Source organism: Rhipicephalus microplus, chromosome 4 (genome assembly GCF_043290135.1).
Source record: "Rhipicephalus microplus isolate Deutch F79 chromosome 4, USDA_Rmic, whole genome shotgun sequence".
Taxonomy (NCBI): domain Eukaryota; kingdom Metazoa; phylum Arthropoda; class Arachnida; order Ixodida; family Ixodidae; genus Rhipicephalus; species Rhipicephalus microplus.
This window is the reverse complement of record NC_134703.1, coordinates 69,632,457-69,657,094: the sequence shown is the minus strand read 5'-3', so window position 1 is coordinate 69,657,094 and position 24,638 is coordinate 69,632,457. Positions and strand designations below refer to the sequence as shown.

At 44.4% G+C, this 24,638-nt stretch overlaps 1 protein-coding gene across 1 annotated transcript in view; it reads right to left on the bottom strand.

The window, feature by feature from the left end:
* Nucleotides 1-12,150: 12,150 nt before the first annotated feature.
* Nucleotides 12,151-24,638, bottom strand: part of LOC142813926 (uncharacterized) — an 89,660-nt gene continuing 77,172 nt past the window's right edge. The window contains exon 4 of the mRNA XM_075891881.1: nt 12,151-12,290. Coding sequence (XP_075747996.1) covers nt 12,176-12,290 — 115 coding nt within the window. The 3' untranslated portion in view covers nt 12,151-12,175. The remainder of the gene's footprint in view (nt 12,291-24,638) is intronic.

Sequence of the window (24,638 nt, the reverse complement as noted above, 5' to 3'; positions counted from 1 at the left end):
TTCAATGTTCCTGAAACACTCTTGTCACGAGCCCAATAACTGAAATGCTGAGGAAGTTCGAAAATAGTTCTTAATAAGCAAAAAGGCACAATACTGAAACAGAAATGGATCCGAGTGTCCTGTGTATACGTATGAATTACTACTTGGTAAAAACTGGAAGTTGTATACTGGTCTCAGCAACACCGAGTATAAAAACTGTGAAAGTCAGACCAGCGAAGTGCTGGTCTAACACCACAGAGAAGGGAAGGAAGCTTTCTCGTGCCAAACACTAACAACATCGCCTTGTGGTCAGCACAATAAACGTGTAGCAGCCAAAACAGCGATGGCATCGGCCACGTCACTTCCATTAACATGCCAGACATGACGTCACGTAGAGAGTGCTGCCGAAATTTCTGGCAAGTGACGTGAGCTTTTCGAGGCAATCTTTAAAATTCATTTTCAAACAGTCAGTGCATCTCTCAAGCCTGTAATTCGGCATAAATAGCGGGAATCTGCAAAGGAACGTATCCAGTGAATTTCTTGATTTCCACTTACCTCTAAAAAATGGCAGCAGCTTAGCTCAGCTATGCCAGGATATACGTAGCATTAGCAAAAGTTCAGCTGATTATTCTTAGCTTTCCAGATATCATGCTTACAGCTGTTCCAATGACACACACACGGTATACGTACTATGTGGCACATGTATATTTATTTTGCCGGGCAACTACTTCGGGATCCGATGAGTTAAGCTTCTCCGCTCTACTGCACCGTTGAGCACTATTTGCACTCTCCTTCTCCGTGGCTATATCACAGTGACAAACGCCAGTCAGAGGCGCTATCAAGCGGCTCCAGCGCAGTGTCAGATGGTGACAGCACAGGGAAGGCGCGCGCGTCGGCGTCCATATGTCTACCAAGGCTATGACGGCACTCCTCTGGAAAGCGCACACCGGCAGCGGCGAGTCGCGCGTGGCCGCGGCCGAGTGCGAGGGAGGTGCCGGCTCCGGTGCGTGACATCACTGATCGTCTGCGCAGCGCATCGAATTGTGCGCACACCGGCGGCGAGCCGCGCGTGGCAGCGGCGGAGTATCATTGCGCATGCGCAGACCAGTGCCACGCGAAATTGGCTCAGTGAGGCCAGTGTAGCTAAGGCTACAAAAACTGCCGTAGTTGGCCTTTGAACGCCGCGGGAAGGGTTTCCTAGAGGAGAGAGAGGGGCGAAGTGAGCGTAGGCCAGCAGAAGCTGCGTGCGTTGGCATTGCGAAGCGAAAGAGGGGGAGCGTAGGAGAGGGACAAGGGACGCGCATGCGCAATGAGGATGGTCCCGCTGCACACCAAAGGAAACTCGACCATAAGATACTTCGCATCTAAAAAGTAGCAAGCGTATATAGGACACGGAATATCTTTGAGACTTTTCATTATATGTCGCTCTCTGCTGCATGACCCACTTTTACGATAGTTATAGCGCGAGAACAAAACGACGACACAGAGACAAGAAGGACACGAAGGATCTTTTTTGTCTCTGTGTCGTCATTTTGTTATTCACGCTATAACTATCATCATGCCATACCCACTAGCCCAAGCTGCCACACTTCTAAGCCACTTTTACGGTTACGTTTCTTTCTTATTCTTAGTTTTTTTCTTATATGCGATTTTCAGCCTGTCATTCTTTGCGGCGTTTGTCCCTCGTCTTTGCATTGGCATTGTTGTGTTGGTGCAGGAAGTTTCATGCTGCCGCCGGTGAGGACGGCTTTTGCATCGGCAATATTAATGGCTGTTTTGCTCTCTTCCGGCATCGTGTCCATAGACACCGCACAGCAGATTGCGCTGCCTAAGCGACGCACAACGCACGCCGAGAAAACCACGTCGCTGCAACCCATGGGAGAGAAAAATACTCGGGGACCCGAAGGTAGCTATCTGTTATTGCCGTCTGTCGCGCAATTTACGTTGCTTCCTCTGCCATCCCCTGTAAGTTCTTCATGCACCACTGTCGCGTGTGCTCCCATCTCCAGCTGTCTCTGTCCGTGTCTCCTTCTAAAATGTCATTAATTTGTCATGCTTGTCGTCACTTGATACGAAATATAGTGTTTGTTTGATAAGGCCTGACGAATGGTAAGGTAGGCTGCGTTAGGAGTGGTACACACAAGACCAGATTAGAATATTTTCGTCATATACAAAGCACAAATGTAACAGGCACCAAAATATATTAGAGAGAGAGGAAAACAAAGAAGCTGAATAAGGAATGAAAGACAGAAGGGCTATAGTATGGGTAAGTTGGTGCGCAATCTTGTAAAGCTCCTCTGTGTGCCTCTTTTGAGTGTATTTGTGATTCTCATTACCTTTCCGTGAAAAAGAAGTGTATAAAGGGTGTTTTTTCACCCTTCTTTCATTTCCGTCGAGCTAAATACCGATGGTCACGTTATTGTCATCGTCATCACCACCACCGCCACCATTCCAGTTTCTTAGTCGAAACGTTGGCACTAGGCTTAATTTCTTATCAGACTGCCCCTATCAAGCCCACAGGGCACTGATTATTGCCAGGAATGATAGTTTACGCAGCATTGAGCCTCACATATTACGCTTCACTTTCGTCTAAAATGCGAAGCAAATCTTGAGGATGGTATAATATAAGCAGGCTTCGCTTTTTGACAGTTCAAACTACTTCATATTTCTTACGTATACCACGATGTGACTATAATGCACGTTGTAGTGACGGACATAAATAATTTCGACCACTTTCGCTTCTCTAATGTGCACCTGAAACTAAGAGCCTGGGTACTTGCGACTCTCGACTCAATCGACGTGTTGACCCGGGTATCGAACCGGCGTTCTCGAACTCGGCACAGCTGGGGAGCTTTAGGGGGTTGTACACTTCACTCCTAATACTGACAAAATTTTTAACTTCGAAATTAGTAAAAATTACGCACATATAGAAAAACACGCCAGAATACACATAAAGAGAGTTAAACCTTTGCCCAACTCTATTCCTGGAGGAAATCACTGCCTCTGAACAACACCCAAACGCAGCGTGGCTCTAACTAAATGGTAACATACATGCGCGAACAAATGCAACACGGCTCATCGTTTTTCTCTTTCTTGCTTTAGTTCCAAGAATACGACCATACGTGGGTCATACAGAAAATTTTTTGTAGTGTTGCTTTTGTGCATATTTTGTTCCCCGGAACCACGGTTGACTCTACAGATCCAATTAGAAGCAGCGCACCCCAACCTTCTTCCCGACGCACAACATAATCTCCATTATACGACTGGGGGTTCCCCCGGCGTTCCGGAGACAAACGTGACGTTGACAGGCGCTGCCGCGTTCTCTCTCTCTTTTTTTTTGCCGTGGCGCACTTCTTTCTCATTTATCGACTGCCATCTAGAAAGCAATAAATTGTCAAATTCAGTGTATACTATAGTCTTGAAACAAGATGAAGAAAGTGCGTGAATTCACACATTGCACGTTTTATTAGGGCATAGGCTTGCGCAAGGTTCATTACACAGAGGACCAAGTATTAGGTGGGCCAGCTATTTTAACAGCAAGGTGTTCTCCATTCTCTGATATTCTTTGGTTACTTTCAAAAGAAAGTTCCGCAATGAATGCGAAACTGAAAATGGAGCGATGGCGTGCTTCTCATAATGACGTGCATTTGGCCCGCAGCCTTCAAGGGATCAAGGAATAAAGGTGGGAAATAAATATCTGTTATTGGAATGCAGCATCGATGGTCATCGAAAACCATCATGATGAAAAAGTTTCATGGTCCCAATCCTGGTCTCATTCGTCCCATTCTTAGGTGTTCGGGACCAGGCGTACGCCGCTATCGTCAGCAATCCGTTCTGGTAGCCGGACGCAGCGACCATCAGCTGGCTCTGAAGCGTTCGTTTGTTCGTGTCTAAAGTGGCCACAACTTTTGCAGTCCACCACTCCAACTTCGCGGGGTCTTTATTCTTCTTTTTTTCCACTCTCCGAGAAAATGTTTGAACCACTACCATCTGACTTGAAGTGAAACAAAGACAGCACTTTGCTTTATAGTTTTGTTTTTCTTTTTGCTTTTCAGACGGCGATTATAAAAAGGAACACGTGCCACCACCAGGAGATGGCATCCCCACTAATTCCCTTATAACTAACACGCCAAGGATGACACGGCGCCTTTGAAAAAGATAGATCCTCCTATCGAAACGTCGGCCAGCCAGTCTGAGGCACTCTTACTGTTCACCCTGATTATTTATACGTTGCTTCCATCTGTCGGCTTCCATCGAGATTATGGGCCCAATCCTGCATTTTGAACAACAATAGAGTAGGGTACGACTTGAGTAAAAGTTTGGGTGAACTTGGCGAAATGATTGAAAGGGCGAGGGGCAGGGTGGCGAGGCATGCTGCCGCTTGCATCAACGCCGACTAAATTTCAAGGCCGAAAGGCTGTCACAGTGACGTCAGAGGTTGCGGTCCCAGTTGCCCAACTGAGTATGCTCAGTAAGACGTTTTTTTTCACATCTTTTATTCAGCCCAATCAAGCCGCAGCAGCTGCGAGAGCGGGAGCGTGGGTTCTCCTAAAACGTGAACGAAACACAGGTTTTCCGCCGCGTTCGCGGCGTAACTGGGCCCCTACCCTCTGACGTCACTGTGGCAGCCTTTCGGCCTTGAAATTTAGACGGCGTTGCTTGCATGCCAAGAATGACAAGAGGAGGAAGGAGGATGGAAGCAACTAAAGGGAGAAAGCAGGGAGGTTAACCAGAAAGACATCCGGTTGGCTACCCTACACTGGGGATTAGGGAAGGAGACAAGATGGACGAGAAAGAGGAAATACAAGAAAAAAAGAAGGAAAAACTGACTAATCCCACGTACAGCGGGAATCGATGATATGCGAAGCACGAAGGAGAAATGTTGATTTGTAACTTTAAAATCAACACAGCGTAACGATGTGGAGGCAAATGATGCCCCACATGAATTCCGTGTTATGATTATCATGTTTCTATGTGTCGTGAACCTTCGTCATCTATTCACGTCACGTGATACAAAATTTACTATATGTGGGGCTAGCGAAACGGCCGCGAGCACGCTATGAGCATGGTATGTTGTTATGGTCTTACATGACACGAGTGTCAGGATTATCATGTTTGCACCAGTTATATATTTCGCCATCTATTGACGTCACGTAACACCGAATTTGGTATATTTAGAGCTAGCAAAACGGCCGCGAGCGTATCATGAATGGCCCAATATATTCCAATGTAGCGGTGACGCGCGCGCACGCTGGGCACAGCGACGCTACGTTAGCAAAAGGCGAGCACTCTATAGTCTGACGGCAGGTGCGACCAGCGTCCGTCGGCGTCATGGAGTTTCCTAATATACACTAGAATGAACTCTGGCGCTAGTGTTTATGGGAGCTGCAACGCACGGCGCTTCAGCGAGCCTGGGAATGATGGGTAGTACACACATTTGTCTAACATTTTTACTTCTGGCCTGCTTTTGGCTCTGTGTGTGTTCGTGTGGCTTGGAGCTGTTTTTCTTACAAAACAATATTAGCAAATGTTCAGCGGTTGCACTACACCATCCTATTCTTTTAGACTTACCTTTCCAAATCGGCTCACAAAGTTGAAAAGGGTTGAATCTTTCTTTCAAAACAAAACGGAAACAGCAATAAACGAAGCCACAAGTACAATTCACCGCCCGCAAGTACGAAGATTAGGCAAATGTGTGTACTACCCATCATTCCCATGGTCGCTGAATAATCGCAGCGCCAAAGTCCCCCCTAGTTAATTTTAGGAAACTCTAAGGTCGGCGCGGCCCGATGGCAACTTGTACGAAATGCGACATGCTGCGTTTCGCGCCGATGCGTAACCCATACAACAATGCCTTTCCCTCTTTTCGTGACGGAGGGATGCCGGACGCGCTGAAACGGGCATGCGTCAAAGCAACGCAGCGCGGCGTGCGCCTGCGAGTATATGACAGGACCGGCGCCTGGCGTGGCAACGCCGGCGTGACGCGGTGAAATGAACGCCGGTGAGCACGCGCCAGTCGTCATGTCGAAATGTCGAAATGCCGACAGAGCGTCATGTCGAAATGTATTGGCGCCTTGACCGTGGAATGTAGTCATGTTCTCACATGGCTTGCATCTCATTATTATCATGTTTGCACTAGTCACATACCTTCATCATCCCTTAGCGTCACGTAACACCAAATTTGGCATATGTGAAGCTAGTGAAACGGCCACGAGTGCACCATCAGTTTGGCAGGTAGTCATGCTGTTGCGTGACACGCGTGTCATGATTATCATGCTTGGATGTGTCATTTACCTATGTCGTCTGTTCGCATGGCGTATTACCGAGTTTGGTAAATGTGAAGCTAGCGAAACGGCCGCGAGCGCATCATGAGCGTAACAAGTAATCATGTCGTTACATGACACGCATCACATGTTTATTATGTTTGCGCCAGTATCATACCTTCGTCATCCATTCACGTCCCGTAAGACCAAATTGGGTATTAGCGAAGCTAGCGAGATGGCCGTCAGCGCATCAAGAGCATGGCATGTAGTCATGTTGTTACATGACACGCCTCTCATGATTATTCTGTGTGTACCAGTCACATTTCTTCGTCATCTATTCACGTACTGTAATACCAGATGTGGCATATGTGACGCCAGCGAAAGAGCCGCGAGCGCATCATGAGCGTGAAATGTAGTCATGTTGCATGACACGCATGTTATGATTTTCATGTTAGCGTCTGTCGTTCGTGTTCGCCATGCAATCATGCCACACAATACCAGCTTTGCAATATGCCATGTGAACGAAACCACCGCAAGAGCTGCCGGACCATGAAATGTAAATCATGACATTCATGTCATGCATGTCATGATTTTCATGTTATGACTAGTCAAGTGTGTTCCTTATACAGTCATGTTATGCCATATCAGGTTTGGTATCGATACCATTGTCCAAATGGCCAGGAAAGCTAGAAGTCGTAGGCGGCTAGATAGATAGATAGATAGATAGATAGATAGATAGATAGATAGATAGATAGATAGATAGATAGATAGATAGATAGATAGACAGACAGATAGATAGATAGATAGATAGATAGATAGATAGATAGATAGATAGATAGATAGATAGATAGATAGATAGATAAATAGATAGATAGATAGATAGATAGATAGATAGATAGATAGATAGATAGATAGATAGATAGATAGATAGATAGATAGATAGATAGATAGATACACCCAAAGTCGCCGAAGTTTGCTAAGAAATGCTTCGCATTTAAAAAGGAGAGACTGACAGTAATTTCACTGCAGCGTGTAGACGTTCCCCGCAAGTCAGAGTCTTTCACACAAACTTGTCCTTTTCAAGAAAGACAACCCCGACAAGCGTGTTTGCCAAAGAGAAGGTTCGAAGGACGGAAGTCTATGGCGCACCGTAGTATTGAAAAGACTGACCTGCTACTGTTCTGTCGATATATGCGTTGCGAGCTATGTTTTGACGTGGCGACATTGCGAAAGCCCTTGTGCACTGAGAAAGTACAGATGAGTTGAATGAATTTGGAGGGCCTAAATATTTATCGTGTTTTGAAAACTGGTTGCTCGATGTATATCACAGCTTGTCGCGTTGCTAAAGCGATGTCATACGTAGAACGAAGGACTGAATCGTATGTATTTATCCACGAAACGGCGCTTCTGCCCATATTATATCGCATTCAAAATGCTTAATTTGTTATGTAACCAGTGCACTTGTTTATTTGTTCTGAGCTCACGTATAAAAGTACGCGTTCAAATAAGAGCGCATTTTATCATTTTTCACATTTGCACCACGACGCCTTTTAAATAACCTTTTTTATGCGAGAAATAAAAAGTAGTCGGCGACGCCTTAACTTTTTACATCATCTCAACAAACTAACAATCTTGGTGTGATGCAAGACGCTGTCCAATATGCTGTTCCACTTGTATATTTTGAGTATATACACTTGTAATTGCGCCTTTTGTATATGAGTGACACTGCCCCGCCGCGGTGGTCTAGTGGCTAAGGTACTCGGCTACTGACCCGCAGGTCGCGGGTTCAAATCCCGGCTGCGGCGGCTGCATTTCCGATGGAGGCGGAAATGTTGTAGGCCCGTGTGCTCAGATTTTGGCGCACGTTAAAGAACTCCAGGTGGTCGAAATTTCCGGAGCCCTCCACTACGGCGTCTCTCATAATCATATGGTGGTTTTGGGACGTTAAACCCCACATATCTATCAATCAATATGAGTGACACAGTGTATTAAGACTTAAGTAATCATATATTTGATTTTTTTTCGTTCAGCAAAGCCGTCCTCAATGGATTGGTACATTTCATTGGTCCATTGAGACTTCTGCCAAAGCACAAATGGAAACCATTCCCGATATAAGGTGTTTTCTAAGCACGACATATTAACATTTCCTCAAAAGGCGCTATTATAACGGCTCATCGTGAAATCTCCGGTCATGTATAGGCACTCCGTGTCGCCGAAAAGTGCCCTTTTGTACGGAATTCCGTTTCCGTACGTTCACGTTTTGCGATGTTTAACTATCAAACGCAAGCTTCTATTTCGCGCATTTTGAATTTCCTTTTGTTATTCTTTTTGGGCTATAGACATTGTTCCCGAAATTTTTGTACCACATGTTATGTAGCTGAATCTAGCACATATATCATTCTGGCACATAATTGGTTGATACTAATTATAACAACATAATCTACCTCTACGAATGCTGGACTCTTCATCTAAGTATTTTGAATATGGCAGGGTTTTAACGAGTTTTTTTATACAGAACAGCATCAATAATAGCTTGGAAAACTGTATCGCTGTTTTCTCTACACCGTAAACAAAAAAACTTTTATATAAATTATTGGCATTTATCTCCGGGATTCAGTGTGTCGGGGAAACGATTTCAAAAACCTTCTCAACCAAACTGATGTACACTTTTCACAAGTCGCCTTTTTCAACACCGAAATATTCTCACATTTACTCGAGCCAGCAGAAAAATTATTTGGAAATGTGGGCCTTGGTTTATACGAAAACATATATCTTAATTTAGCGTTTTTTTTTCAATCAGCTGTGTACACTTGTCATTTCTACGAGATAAAACCTGTAGCATTTGTAGTGAAGTGGGATGTTGATGTATTAAAGCAGTAAATAGAAACTGAGTTGCGACTTTAGAACATCACAGAAGCGCCATCCATGCTTCATGATGTAATACGAATTGAACTTGCTTTAGCATTGTATTGGAGGCTGTGAACACTTACATCGAACAAAAATGAATTGCACTTGACGTATATTTGTTTTCCATAGTTGCGGATTGAAGAAAAATCACCATTCCCGTCATTCTACCATGTTTGTGTAAGTTGGCCTATTTTTATTGTTTTTCTTGAACGATTTCTTACGTACGCCTTCGCAACTTCGTTATATAAAGCACAAGGAAACGAGAACTATGAAAAAAATTAATAAGCAGGACTGCGCTATGACTCTGAACCTAACTTCGAAAAAAGTTGAAAGTCAGTGCTGTTCTGCCTTTTGTTTCTTTTTTTTAAATTGATATGCTGCATCTACCGTATCTGGAATAAATGAACATGCACCATGTGCACCACGACCAACGTCGATGACAGCGTCCGATAACTCCTGGAAAACGTTTTTGTACACTCGTGAAAAACGATTTTGTTTGATTTGTGTGGTTTAACGCCACAAAACCACCATATGATTATGAAAGACGCCGTAGTGGAGGGCTCCCGAAATTTTGACCACCTGGGGTTCTTTAACGTGCACCCAAATCTGAGCACACGGGCCTACGACATTTCCGCCTTTTGTACTTCTAAACGATTTTGTACTTCTAAACGAAACAATTTTGTACTTCTAAAGAAGTGCTCTACGTTGATGCTGTCGAATACAAGACCCGCCCCTTTTTCGCCATCTGAGTTGTAAACTCACAAGGTACTTTTGCTTCCTCTTTTGAGAAGGCGGAGGAAGCAGTCATTGCTTTTAACCTTACAGTTTCATAATATTCACTTATCATCGGCAATTAGAAAATAGCCATCTACAATTTTGGAGCAGGTAAGGTGGATGAAACAGCTCTCTCCCTCATCTTGGCCCGTGCCCCACAACAAGACACCACTTTAATATGGACTCCCGCGCACGCGGGCCTCCACGGTAACGAGGCGGCTTACGCCAGCGCCCGAAGATTTACAGTCTGCGCAAAGGCTCTGGAAGAGTCAAGCTCCGTTTCCTAAAAGGTACCGTTTGTTGCGCGCGATCGCCTTCTAACATTTCACGACATCTGCGATCACTACCCCCTTAGCCGTTTAGCCTCACCGCCGCTGATTTGAAATCCCCACGAAGGCGAGAAGTTTTTTGGCAACAGCTGCAGACTCGTACATTTCTTTCTTCTTACCTTCTTCACCTCATGTACCTCTTTATTTCCCATCCGCTTCTTCCGATAGTTGCTCCGCAAGGAAAGCAAGTATTATTCATATCATGTGGGGGTACCCTAAGCACCCCTCCCCCTTCCCTCTAACAAGTATGAAGTAATTAGGAGCAGTAGGCGGCTGCCTTGCACAGGCTGAAACTTGACGTCCAGGAGGTCATTCTGAGTTGGGCAGAGAGGATTGTGGAGCTGAAGTGTAGCAACCTCACCTCATCTGTTTCCCATCGCCCCTTTCTTTCCAGAAGCTTAAATAAAGTTTTAACCCCTCCCCCTTCCCCACCACAAACCACACTTTTGTGAAGGTGCTGCGGCAGCTTCGTTATAGAAAAAACATGCAAGTGTTTTAAAAAAAATTTATTATTACGTGAAGAAATCTTCATTTTGTTAATACTTTTTGGTAGACTAGCTTTGCATTTCAGGTGGTAGAACGTACATTGTTCAGTTTTCACTTATGACGCCAAAATACTAAGGCATGCAGTGGGAACACAAATTTTCTTGCTATACCTATGCTGGGAAAACTTGCTGTCCTAAAGCAATTCCGCTGTGCCTGGAAACACAACTTTTTAAGCCTGGCTGGCTAAGACACTCAAAGCAAGTTGTGGTAAAACACTTTTGGAAATCGGTGCGTTCTTGTTATTCCCACAAGAGTGCGAGTGACGTGGTAGTGTTGGCGTAACTCGTAGTTTTGGGAGTGAAATTAGGCTCTAATTTTACACCAGCAGTCCAACAAACACCTCATTCTGCGGCGTTCACTTCTCTTTGAAGCTTGGTGAGGTTGTGCAGTGAATGCGTCTGATAAGGCAATGGCGCGCACGTCAAATTCTTGCGTGTCAGCACGCGATGCGTTTCGGTAGTGAGTCGTTCGCTTTGAGCTTCCATTACACAATGTGGGCGCCTCGTTCTTCATTCGAGACGTCTGGATCGTGCCGCAAAGAAGCAATCTTCTTTGTTGATGTTGAAAGTTCTGTTTCTGTCAGAAAACTTGTTACACATCTCACCTCTCGTTTCAACGTGACAATTCCTAACCAGACCACCTACGAAGGCGCATTCATATTCTAATTTTGGTTCTATTTTTTTTTTCAGTAGGCTAAGTAACGCTAATTTCGTCATTAACTCGCCTGTGGGCCACACAAATGCAGTCATATTTTGCCCCTCGAACACCCGTCTCTTTTGTACTAAAAAACCAGTCTCTCCAATAACATCGCTGTTCCCTCTTCCAATCACTGTTTTCTCTTTCTTTATCGCTTTTCCCCCCTGCATTTGTTTACGTGCAAAAACTCACTCCTGGCTTGGGTGGAGCTACAATTCTATATTGAAGGAATGAGTAGGATTTTTATATATGTACGTATTGGCGTGGTGCCTGTGCGCGTGTCAGTCAATATACATTAAAAATGCATAACTTTCGGGGAGGAGCAGTTTGTTTAGTTTAAAGAGTTTCAAACTGCTAGTATAGTAAAAAAAAACAGCATCGCTAACATTATAAATGTGTGTGGTTTAACGTTCCAAAACCACCATCTGATTATGATAGACGCCGTAGTCTTGGGCTCCAGAAATTTCGACCAATTTGGGTTCTTCGACGTGCACCCAAATCTGAGCACATGGGCCTATAGCATTTTTGCCTCCATCGAGAATGACCAGACGCAGCCGGCATTTGACCCTGCGACATGCGGGTCAGCAGCCGAGTACCTTAGCCACCAGGCTACCACGGCGGGGCTTCATAACATCATCAAACTTGAAGATAATCTGTACATGTATACTGCATTCAGCACATTTATTTGAAAATTGGACAGAAATATAAGGCCGCCTGAATGTTCTGTTTTGTTCCAACTGTCTTGATGTGGAGAGGTTGAGGTCCATATTGTCTTGGCTTCTCCATACAAGAAGTTCTGCACTGAAAAAAATAACTAAAAGAAGAATGTTGAACGATACTCAACAATGAACAAACAAAAACATAATAGCACACTGAAACCAGTTGAAATATCATGCCAATGTACAGTTGCTTGTGGCAGTTCACACAGTTATTATACGTTCACAAGCACACCTTTCTTTTCTAGTGTCAGTATATGCACTAACACATCATTTCATATATGTCAACCCCTGGCTGTCTGTCACAGGCGCTTATCCAGCCCAGTCTCCACTAAAAGACGGCCAGGAAGATGTTCGCCTTTTTCTAAAATGCATCTCATGCCATGAACCGAGTAGTTTTTTATTGTGAGGGGCTGTCTGTTGCTTAAAAAATATTTTCAAAGAAACATCTGTCTTACAACACGAGCCAGAAGGGGCTGCTCTGACGTTGTAAAAAAGGTTAAAAAAAAGAAATCCTAATTAAACCAAGCGTGAGGTATACAGGCGACCGACATTATTCCCCTTAAGCTGAAGTTCATTCAGCTATCTCTCTTTTTCGGATCACTGATTGGGAGATCATATCTTTGAAGCGTTCGCATATCCTCTCAAAACAAGTCGGGCGCCACTGTCAAGGCTTTTCCAGACTAGGCTGGCGTAAATATCAAAATGCAGGCGTACTACGATGTGACATCTAAGAGAAGGAAAACTTGTGCAGGCGTGCGGCCATAGGAGAAAAAAATTTTTTTTTGTAGCGTTCACCCCACCAAAGCCTCGAAGATTTAAACTTCCACTGCGTGCATTTCTCGCAAACCGACACTGATGCATCGTGCCCACTACGGCGTTCAGATACTTTCCTCTCTTTCTCAAAGCCGTTTGCCTCTTTTTTCATATTTCATTCTCATCGCATCTGTCGTTATACGAAAACATCAAATACTGTACTTGTTTTGTTTTCCTCTTGAGCAAAAACTTTTTCAAAGAAAAACTGACAACTTCAAAGCAAGCAACTAGTTCTCCCCAACAATTTATATTGAAGAAGCACGCTTCAAGATTTACGTGAAAGCTGGAGCGCTAACATTTCTGTAGCAAAAAAACAAGTTATCCTAACTAGCATTGAGTACGTGTACCGATTGGAGCTGCATGAAATTTCTTTTCGTTGTCTCTTTTTCTTTTCGTTTCTCTCATTTCTCATTTAAGAAAGCCCGCTGGATCAGAGCGACTTATCTTACGGCTTTAAAAGGATTGTTCAGTCGTGGGCTGTTCGTGTCTGGATGGAGGTATAATCGTTGAATGCAATCATGATTGGTGAATGCCACTCACAAAGGCGATTTCTGGTGTCCTTACAAGCGCTCTCATGGCATCATCTTCCAACTTTCCAATCGGACTTCGTGCCCAAGGCAGGTCATGGAAGACGTTAGCTTTGCCTCTGACGTTACCATTTTCTCCTGTCATTCGGTTCGTTGCGTTTCGTGTGCGCTTCGAAGAGCACAGACAGCGCCCCCAGAACAGACATTTGTTTCCCATTTTTATTTGTATTGCTCTTTAAATGGCTTAGATATGTGTCCATGTTATCTAAATATAAAAAGTGCACCGTTATTCCGTTGTTGGTTTATTGCCTGCATCTGTAGAATATGCATCTGTTATGCTTTATTGTGAGCTCTTGTTTCCGTCTTTGTCTTTTTATGTATTTCTCCAATAAACTAGAGTTTCACGCGACACATTTTCAATAGTACTCGCTTAAAATTTCTTTTAAGCTTCTTGGTTACTTTCCGGCATTTTGATTCTGTTATCTCACTGAGTAGTAACATTTGTTAAAGAGCGCCGAAATGTTGCATTTATAAAAAAAATATCTTGGGGCCTTCACTCGTGCACTTGGTAGAAAAACATTCAATACACAATGAGGCACACAGAGCGGTTGCGTTAAAAAACACAACAAAACAGGAGAAGATTGTGGCTTATTGAAGGCGGGGCTCCTTTTGGCCTCTCATATTAAACCTCAAGGGGCGCTCCAGTAGATTTATTGCTGAGATGAGAAAAAAAAACGCCGAATTTTCGGACGCGTATTATTTCAATAGCGCCTTTGTATTTTAGATAAATTTGTTAGGTTAGCTTCAAGTGCCATGCGGTTACTGAACTGGCAAACCAATGGTGGTCAGGTTCTAATCACGGAAATAGCCAATCACCCTGCCATTTTTTTTTTTTTTTGGTGTAAGCTGAGTAAGCATATGTGAAGAAAGAAATAGTGATAGGCTAATATACGGTGCAATCAACGGGGTCTTGCAATGCCTCTAAATCCGGAGTCAATGCACAATTACTTTGGAAAATGCACGAATATTTTTGTCAATGCCCAATTATTGTGGGCAATGCATGACTACTGTGGGCTAAGAAAGCTTTCGGGGTGAGGGGGGATAATACTATACGCTGAGAAGAAAATGGGTAGCATTCACGTTCAAGTCATCTTAGGTGCATGCATGCAAGAGTTTTCTTTGAAGCTTAGCCTTGGTACAATGGCGCTGCATACCACGTCGAGGCTATAACATGTAGGAACAAAGAGCAACAAGAAAAAAAAAAGGCCACGTATCTGCATGTTGCACTGCAAATGTCGTACAAAGACGATAGTCTTGCGTCTGGAGAGAGGGAACAAAACGTTCATTTGATGTTCTGCGCAAGAAAAAATGATATTCTGGAGGTGCTGCGTTAGAGTGCCTCGAGCGTGCAGTGGAGGCGAACGAGCGCATCAAGTCACGTCACACGTGAGACATGAGCGCTATCTGGCAGTTATCCTTTGAGGTGATAAGATGCAAATGCAAGGCGACGGGTAGGTGCCACCACTGGGTCGTCTTAACGAAGCGTCGGAAACATTTGTCAATTCGTGCAAGCGTTTCATGGTAAGCGCAGCGTGATAAACGCTACGGTCGACAGAGTTACTTATGTATGCCTTTTATAATAAAAAATACACAAAGATAAAATTGACGTGTTGTTATGGTGTCTAAGCTATGCGCAATAATTGTTTTTCATTGACAATCGCACAAGTATGAACGCTGAGCCTTGAGCAATATTGGTGGCTGCTGCGAAAGGGGTCGGCAATTTGAAGTATCGTTTGGCTACTTTGGTGCCATTTAAAATACAGTTAAGGGCGGACAAACAGACAATTGTACAGACAGACCAACATTTTTGCGTCGAAAGTCCACAAGAAAGGTTATCCTCTTTGAAAGCGTTATTCTTTGCTGTTTCAATGAGCGTGCAGTGTGGCACGTCATTTTGTTCTGGTGTAAAATTTCTTCATGGCCGAATAGGAGTATATGGTGAGAAACTCCATTTCTGCTCCTTTGTCGCTCCACAAAGTACCAACTTTGGTCGGGCTACGGATGGCTACGGTAGGCATGCGCTAGGAATCTGTTTAATACCAGAGCAATACAAGCTGGTCAACAACTGTTATACGATTTCTCGCTCTTTGTTAGTGCCCACGTGTTGCTGACCTTCGCAGTCAGTCGGGCTCTAGACAACTTCCAGCGACACATGACAACAGAAGCTTCTCACTTTCAGCGTTCGCGAGATTGAATCCGGAATTTATTGCCCCGCTCGCTCGGGCAAATGGTGCAGTTTTATTACGCGGGTCTACACCCTGTATGTGTAAAAAAACTGACTCAAGGTCAAATAGATTCGAATCTTTCGTTCTCACCGTTTTCTATGCTCCGGGCTATCGTCTACCACTTGTCGATGCTCTGATTTATGTGAGAAGCCACTTCTATCTTCTTTGTCTTGTAAGGAAACGCCCGTATTCCCGTCCCAGTTGGACTGTCTCGTCATTCCTGGGTCGCTGCCTTTCATATACATAGAAGGCATGAGTAAATTGCACATAATGCGCTGTCACGGGTGTCAGAGGCTAATTTAGGTAAGATGTGTGAGGCATGGACCGAAAAAAAGAAAACGTAATCTGGACGTGTTTCTTTGTATTGCACTTCCTCTCAACTTTTCTTTTTACGATGGCGCTCTAATCACAATTTATGAGAAATAGTTGGCAAGAAATCATGCTATATACTAGCTTGATAGACACTTGTAAGTTTCGGTACAAGCTCCTGCCATGTGGGCCCCACCCCAGCGTCTAGACCTACTCTAAGTTTGTAAACAGCGGCAGGTGCTGTCGACATACTTATAAGGTGCTTGTAGTGACGTCGCGGCACGTAGGCTCAACCCAGGTGAAAGGTTGCAACCATTCTCTATGATCACGTGACCACTGACACAGCAGCTGGAAAGCTTCCTTAAATCTCAGTGTGTCAGTGAGCTTCCTGCGAACACGCGAAAAGCTCTGCGACGGCACCCAATCATGTTGGTCAACCGTCGGGGAGCCGCCCCGCTTCTATTTTTCCCTGAAGTTTTTTTTGGACCATATAAACGTCAGATTCTAGACAATACGGGCTACTGCTATCAATTCTTTTGCTATTCTCACATATTTTCTCAACGGTGCAGAGCAGTAAGAGCGAGTTACGAGCGGAGTGGGCGATTTGCCGTACTTCAAAAGAAGGATCGAATCTCTTGTCCTCCAGTATTTCCGAACCCCGATATACTGCCTAGACCGGTTGTACTTAACTAATAGCTTTTCTTCATGCTCGTTGTTCATAGTTCCACAAGGTCCTGTGTGATATTATGTCTGACCCGGAACTTTTTTCGAGCGCCTCCAGACGACTCAACCTGGTTTGAGCTTCTCTGTTGTAAGATGAAGATATTTTCGGAAATCATGAACATGAAATGTGTGGTAGAGGCTGAAAAGCCTACAAAGGTTGCTTGGTTGTTAAATCGTGGCAAAACAAAAGTTTACTCCAAAGCCAAAACGTAGTCACACCTTGAAGCGTAAAGGGTTGCAAGACTACGTATGATAGCGGGCATGTCCGGTTGTATCTTCCGAATTATTGAAAAGAGGACATTTTTTATAGGGGAACATGCGGCCAGTTCAGCAGATCATTTAAAATATCCTGCACAAAAAGTATTGCGTTAGTGCTGACAAACATTTCCCTTAAGAATATGTAAGATGCCGGTGTACGAAACAAAGTGTCAGCGTTCAAGATTTTTTCACCTTCACAAGCTGTCACAAGGTGCCTTGAGGGTGCATGAACTGACGCTGGTGCACGTCTACCGGGAAGATTTATCATCCGTTACTTTCTGTTTCTGCTTTTTGCCCACCCGAAGACTGAAATTTCCCTTGGGATATTTCATGACGTGGCAGCGTCGTCGAAGCAGATACTCAGTAAACGCTGGAAAGGCATTCCGAGTTCCCCTGTTGTTATTCGATGATAGACGATGCCAAACTTTCGCCAACTCTGCGCTGATCCCGGAGGAGACGACGGAAAGTAATACGTGCTAGAAGAGAGACGTACTTTTCAGTCTTCGTCTTCACGGTCAAGCTTTTCCCGTATAACGGAGCGTATAGAACGATTGGGAGGTAATAAGGTCACTTACTTCTTGCATTTTTGCTGCTTCAGCATTCTTTTTTGCTTATAATTTCCGTGAGTTTGTTCTTAGGTGAATATTTAAATTTGAAGTTTTATTGCACATCATTGAGGAGTTCAATTTAATTTTATCGTTCTGTTCATTAAATGACGAAACACCGAAAACTTGATAGGCATAAAGTTATTGAATATTGGTATGCGTTTTATATTAAGAGAAGGCTTCGTTTGTGGTGGCGAAATAGACATAGTAGCAGCGCTTGCAGGAGTGTTCTGTGACCCCTGTCACGCTGTGAGCGCGAGCGGTGGCCTGACCAGAGCTCCAGAGACTACAAGAAAAGGACCGAAAATCAAGACGTACTATAGATGATGCCTTAACTGGAATGTTGTTATGCATGGTGATGTTAAAAAAAGACATATCCACCTATTACAGCATCGCAAGCCTTCCCGTGGTGCTCAATCTCGGTCAACACAATACCTTTCATTATGATTTTTTGAACCCACACTTTTGGGCAGAACTGTGCTAGAGTGATGCTACGCCCCATAGATACGTACGTCACGTAAAAGCCATTCGCATGAGTGATTTACGATCAAAGATCATTGCTTTGATACATCTGTCACCATTTCCTTCAGATGAAGAGAACTATCAATACGGATTTCGCGTGGAATCGTGCTATTGTATACGTCATTACTGAGAATTCTCTTCGCATGAGCTCACGCCCATTTCTACCTAATACGTATGAAAGCAATGAAAAATAGTGTACATAGCATGAAGATGACTCGCAAACCGTGTGCGAGGCCCTAATCCGGCTCTTTCAGTTTTCAAATTGTATGGGATGATGTGGCGAGATGGTCATTTCCGGACGCTGCTCAAAAGGGAGAGCTGTAAACCGCGAGTATCCGTTGTCCTCCTGTCGTTTCTATGCGCCGCTGATGGCAGCGCGTGACCTGACTCGGGCATACGTCATGACACAAGCTCTGCGTTATTTCCATACAGGTGTTTATTTTTCCGAGTCATATTTCTCTCAAAACAACTGAAAGGCGTTGTGGCTCAGTATTTAATAGACCTCTTTATTTTGGTTACAGGAGGAAGAGAAGGAGGAAGAGAGAAAGGACAAGCAAGGATCGACAACGAGACGCAAGAACTGTTTACTGACCTGAGCAGAGGGAGGATATCTAAAAATGAGAATGTAAAGAGGATATAAAAAGAAGTGCTTCTGGTGCGAAATACGTACGACATTCCATTTCTGCATCTGCGCTAAGCAAAACAACCACAAGGATCTGTTTTAGGCCCACTATTTCTTTTTAATACGCATTGTTGATACTCCTTGTATTTTTTCCTCTACTGTCCGACTCTTTGCAGATGACTGCGTCACCTACGAAAAAATAACCAGTCATGTCGATCATCGTAACCTTCAACGCAACCTAGATAGCATATTCGCATGGTGCAACGTATGGTTCATAACACTCAATATATCTAGATGCAAGAGCAAACAAATTTCACGTCGCACTACCACTAACTGTCCGCGTACTTACTCCCTCAGTAACATTACATTGCCATCTGTTGATAATTGTAAATACCTTCGTGTTCACATATCGTCTACTCTTTCCTAAAATAAACACACAGAATATGTGATCAACAACGCTAACCGCATACTTGTTTATCTGCGTCGCAACTTTTTCTTGCTCCATCGTCACTCAAGTCAATACTGCATAAAACATTCGTCCGATCAAGACTAGAATACGCATGCGCCGTATGGGACCAAGCTCATGTCATTCTCATTCAATCTCTCGAGGCCACTGAGAATCGCGCACCGCGTTTCATCTTATCGAATCATTCACGCCTTTACGGTGTCACATACCGGAGAGCACGATAAGCTTGCTTGATCTTTCATTGCGCCGCAAATTGTCTCACCTTAGCATTTTTCTCAAAATCTATCATTTTAATAGCCATTTGAAGTACGCCTTTCATCCACCTCGCTTCATATGACCAAGGTCCGATTATCACTTTAAGGTGGGCCTACCATGTTGTCGCACCAGAATGTATAGTGAATCATTTGTGCCAAAGACAAGCGCTGCCTAAAAACCTCCTTTTCGCCTCCATCGCCTGTGTAACGGACCAGAAGGACGTCAAGCTCACCGTACATGATTGATTGATTGATTGATACGTGGGGTTTAACGTCCCAATACCACCATATGATCATGAGAGACACCGTAGTGCAGGACTCCAGAAATTTCAACCACCTGGGGTTCTTTAACGTGCGCCCAAATCTGAGTACACAGGCCTACAGCATTTCCGCCTCCATCGAAAATGCAGCCGGCGCAGCCGGGATTTGATCCCGCGACCTGTGGGTCTCACCGTACATGAAAAAATTCTTTTCCTGTTTTCTGCTTCCTTTTTTTCGCTTCTTTTAAACTGCAGTTATGATTGTCAACACCACTCTTTTCTGTAGTGCCTCCGGGCTTCGAAAGTACCTTTATTAAATAAATATATCAATCAACAAATAAATAAATAAATAAATATTAAAATAGGTGCGGGCGTGGTGGCAGATGGCTCACGCCGCACACTCACTCGTTGAATTGTTCCGGCCACCACAGAGTGCAGCAGACGCTCTCCCCACCTCTCCACTTGCTCCCCACCATACAGTCTTCATAAAGGGCAGCAGCGAGACCAGGTGCATGATCAACCATAGCGCATAGCTTCGCTCATCAGTTGTATTCGTATACGGAACAACTGCTTGAATGATATGATTGATATGGAGGGTTTAACTTCCCAGAAGCACCATATGAATATGAGAGACGCCGTAGTGGAGGGCTCCAGAAATCTCAATCACCTGGGGTTCTTTAACGTGCGCCCAATTCTGAGTACACGGGCCTACAGCATTTCCGCCTCCATCGGAAATGCAGCCGCCGTAGCCACGGAACAACTGCTAGTTTTTATGAAATTCGACTATGTCACTGATGATATTAACGATACCATTATTGTGTACTCGTAAAACAAAAGTGATGATATGCTCTCTTACATTGTGTTGTATTGTATTGCATTCTATTGTATTGACGCATCGGGAAACAGGAAATCCGAAAGGTTAATTCGAATAGTTGACGCCAAATTGTACTTGCCGCACTGAGAGCGAAAGCAACAGTGAGATGGCTGGAGGCTTGTGCTCTCCTGCACTCACCCCCAATGCTGACTGCAAGAAATAGGTTTCTAATCATTTTGAACAAAAGAGAACACCCCGCCAATGAAAATGTGTGCATTAACCCACGTGCCGATCAGGTCCTAAATCTTTTTCCCAAATACCCTAGCACAAAAAACCACTGTACCTCCTTTGTTTTCATCGTCCTCTCACTGAACGTGTGACTTACTTATTGTACTTCCAGATGTAGCATTATCTACACTCGTAACATTGTAGAGGCGTAGGTAGCTGCCTTCGGCAGCAATGAGCCCGGTTTCAAGGATGATGTGCTGCGGTACGACGTGGGGATAATGAAAGTACCGTGCTATAATATTCTATAAAATCCAACCGATACAGGTTCTATGAGGTTTTGATTATACTGAATGAAGTCATTCATTCACTATGCATTCCTGAGTAGGCTGGCGCTATCAGTGGAGAATACTGAGGGATCACTGGCTGTGTCATACGCGATCTTAACACAGTTACTGCTTTTCTTTTTATGCGTCAGATTATTACGTTGCGTTACCTACTGTGTCTTTTTAAATTGTTTTTGTTTCACAGTATTAGTCTTCTAGAAGTTTATATGTGCATTGGCGAAATACCTAAATTTGTTTGGTTTGTTTTTCTTACGTGGACGTAAAACTGTTATGATGTAATCTTGTTCACGAACGGCTTTTCTGAGCGCATATTTCTACGTGCTGTATGATTTTAGGACTAATCTCGAAAAACATAAATGGCGACATATACCATGTCGGGTCACGCAGGGTCAAGGTGTGCAATTCAGTGACTAAACTCTGATGAAACATTTTCACTCCCCACAATGCTTCTTTTTTTCGACCGACGAGTTAAACAGTCAAAATTTGTCACCGACAGAATTTTCAATCGCCATGTTTTGTTGCTTTTTTTTTACAGGAAGAGACTTGTGGGCTGCCAGCTCCATCCCTTAAAGAACTAAGGAGTTGCCGGTGCCTTGTTTGTACGGCAAAATGTAACATCTTATAAATGTAAAATGAGTTAACTGCTGACCTCTTTTCTGATGGACCACCAGTAGAAAATTAGGATTAACGAATTTTCCTGTGAACGTAAGAGCTCATAAGGAAGAATTTTGGTGGTCATTTCTCCTGCCTTGAAAAGAGGTATTCCTGGTGTATCATGCTTATCACAATTTGTCTATTTCGCTTGCATTGTTCTGTTCCCACTTGCACATGCGTTCTGCCTGTTTCTATTAGCCGCTAGCCCTATTGCGCAACATTGCCTGGGTTCTCGAGCTTAATGTTCGGGAGCCGAATAACACAAGGAAACAAGCAGTTTTACGGTCAGAGAGAGTGAAGCGGAGGAGGCAGAGAGAAAACGTGAGAAGTAAGTTAAGGGGTAGTTAGCTAGATTGGAGGGGAAGAAGATGCGGTTGTCTTTGTTGTCTACGTCCCTCTCATTCCCTTAACTTTCGGTACTCCTTCGCTTTCTCCTTCATTGTCTTCTGTGACAGCTGCTTTATTTTTTGTGAAGCCTTCAGAGATTCACGTTCCTTCGCTCCCTGGGGAACTTTGCATCGTGCCCCGGTCGTTCCACGCTGATAAAACCGGAGCCGTCGGCGGTGCAGAGGAAAGACGAAGCGCGCACATCAAGTGGTCGGGGCTCGGCCTAGGCAGCCCCCGAGGGACAGGCTCCGCTTCCTTGATGGCATTGACGCTTTCTCTGCTGACTAAATTGTGCCGTAGACGCAGCTGCCCGTGAAAGTGGGAAGAAATAAAAGCATGGGAGACAAAGGACAGGTCTCTGGTCATTTCCTCCACGTTGTCTGCGTTGTGAGTACCGTATCGCCGCAGCTGGAAGTGCCACCACCGGCTCTACTGCTGTAACTCTTCTGTGTGTAGTTGCAATACGTTGTGCTAGCGCAAATGTTTTTAATTTCGCATTTTTCGAGAGAGGAAGCGTTATCTGGCAGCCACTGCACGAAATGCGACAGCAACGTGTTCATTTGCACCAGCACAACACTTTGCAATATTACACAGAAAAGCTACAGCACTGGAGTAGGTGGTAGCTGTTTTAGCTGCGGCAATTCGGGACCCACAATGCAGGCAACGTAGTAGAAATGACTAGAAACAGTTTTTTTTTCTCCCATATACCGAGCGAACTGCCCTGCGCTGATGCGCTATTCGAGGCCATTACCGCTCTCCCTCATGCAAGAATAGTCGCAGTTATGAGCCTCAACAAAGTGCACACAGTAAGAGATGGGTAGCAAGTACACTTCTGTTATCCCCAAAAAGACGAATAATCGGGTAGTGGGTATTTTCCTACTACACAAAACATAGGATTTATGGCGTTGTCGATACCTTGCCGAAAACCAAAATCTTCAAACACAGTTGCCTTGACACAACACGAAGCTGAGCTCAGAATCGTTGCGCTTTAACGAAGTGCCTTTATGAAATGTTGGTTTTTGGACCCAAACAAGCTTATGGCTAAGGGTCTTCACAGTGTTTGCATACCTTGTAAGAAAAAATATACGAATAAAATAAATAAATTGAATTTAGACGAAGCAGCATCGTCATCTCCGCTTAACGTTTCTTGCGCTCTGCTCAAGTGGTTACGTCTCCAAAGAAAATAACGATTTTAACCCCGGCTCAGCTAATAAATGAATATCTACTGTTGTGTGCGAGTGTACATTCGTTGCGGGTTCATCGTGTATGTGTGTGTGTTTTGAAGAGAAGGGGTAGAATGGCAGTCTTGACACGCGATTCTGACATGTTGTTGAACCTGATCTTAATTCTGTTCAAGATAGTGTCTCAAAATCAAATTTCAATGTTCGGGTTGTACCACTCTGCGCGTCGTTGGCAGAACACTCTGAGAAAATGTTCGGACTTCGAACATGAAAAGGGCGGGACCAGAACACTTGTATTTGACTCACGTGGTTTTATTTTTCTCCACCCGTTGTCTCTCCATAGAACTCGCCGTTATTCACTGTCGGGTCGTATGCTCGCGTGGCAGGGTAAGCTTTTTAACAGAGCACCTGTTTATGCCGAGCGCTGGTGGACTTCTGGACATGCCTCTCTTGATGGTAATGAACGCGTTCATGCGGTTGCCGAAGGTTTGACCGGTCGGGCACCATGAGAGGAGCTACCCAACTCTGACGACGAAACTACAGAGTCACTAAACTACAATGTGACACTGGAGTACTGCCGACAAAGCCGTTACACATATCTTCCTCCTCATCTTTCACTTAACAGAGCATGCTCTGCCACTTGGCGGCAACTGCAGACCAATTCATTTCCTTGCCTCTACTTGCTGAATCCCTTTCTTCCGGCCCTGTAGCCCTCCTACTGCCTCTTCTGTTTACATTACCGACTGTGTACCCTTCCACATGGGAATGTTCTTTCCCCCGGGGCGTTCCTCTTATCCTAAACTCCACCCTTCCTCTGGAAAGTCTGCACTGCTTAGCTTGCGAAGGCGGAAACAGCAGAGGCTGGTTCAGTGATCTTGCAGGTTCGCGCAAGGCAATGAAGCCCTGAACTGAGGGCCCCACTCAACGAAGGCCCTCTGTACATTCCCTAATAAATGATTATACTCTATCCGTGCTAGTTGCGCATAAGTGGCCTTCAATTAGATCCACACGCGTTTTTTTTCTTTTCTTTTCTTTTTGTAAACTTCTATTTCGCTCTCAGAAGACCTGCACCAATTTGTCTGGCGTTGCAGGTGAGACGTCCCCCGCTACGCCATCGATCGCCAGGGAGAGCGAAAGCCACTCAACTCCTTTTCTCGGTTCCCTCTTGGCTAT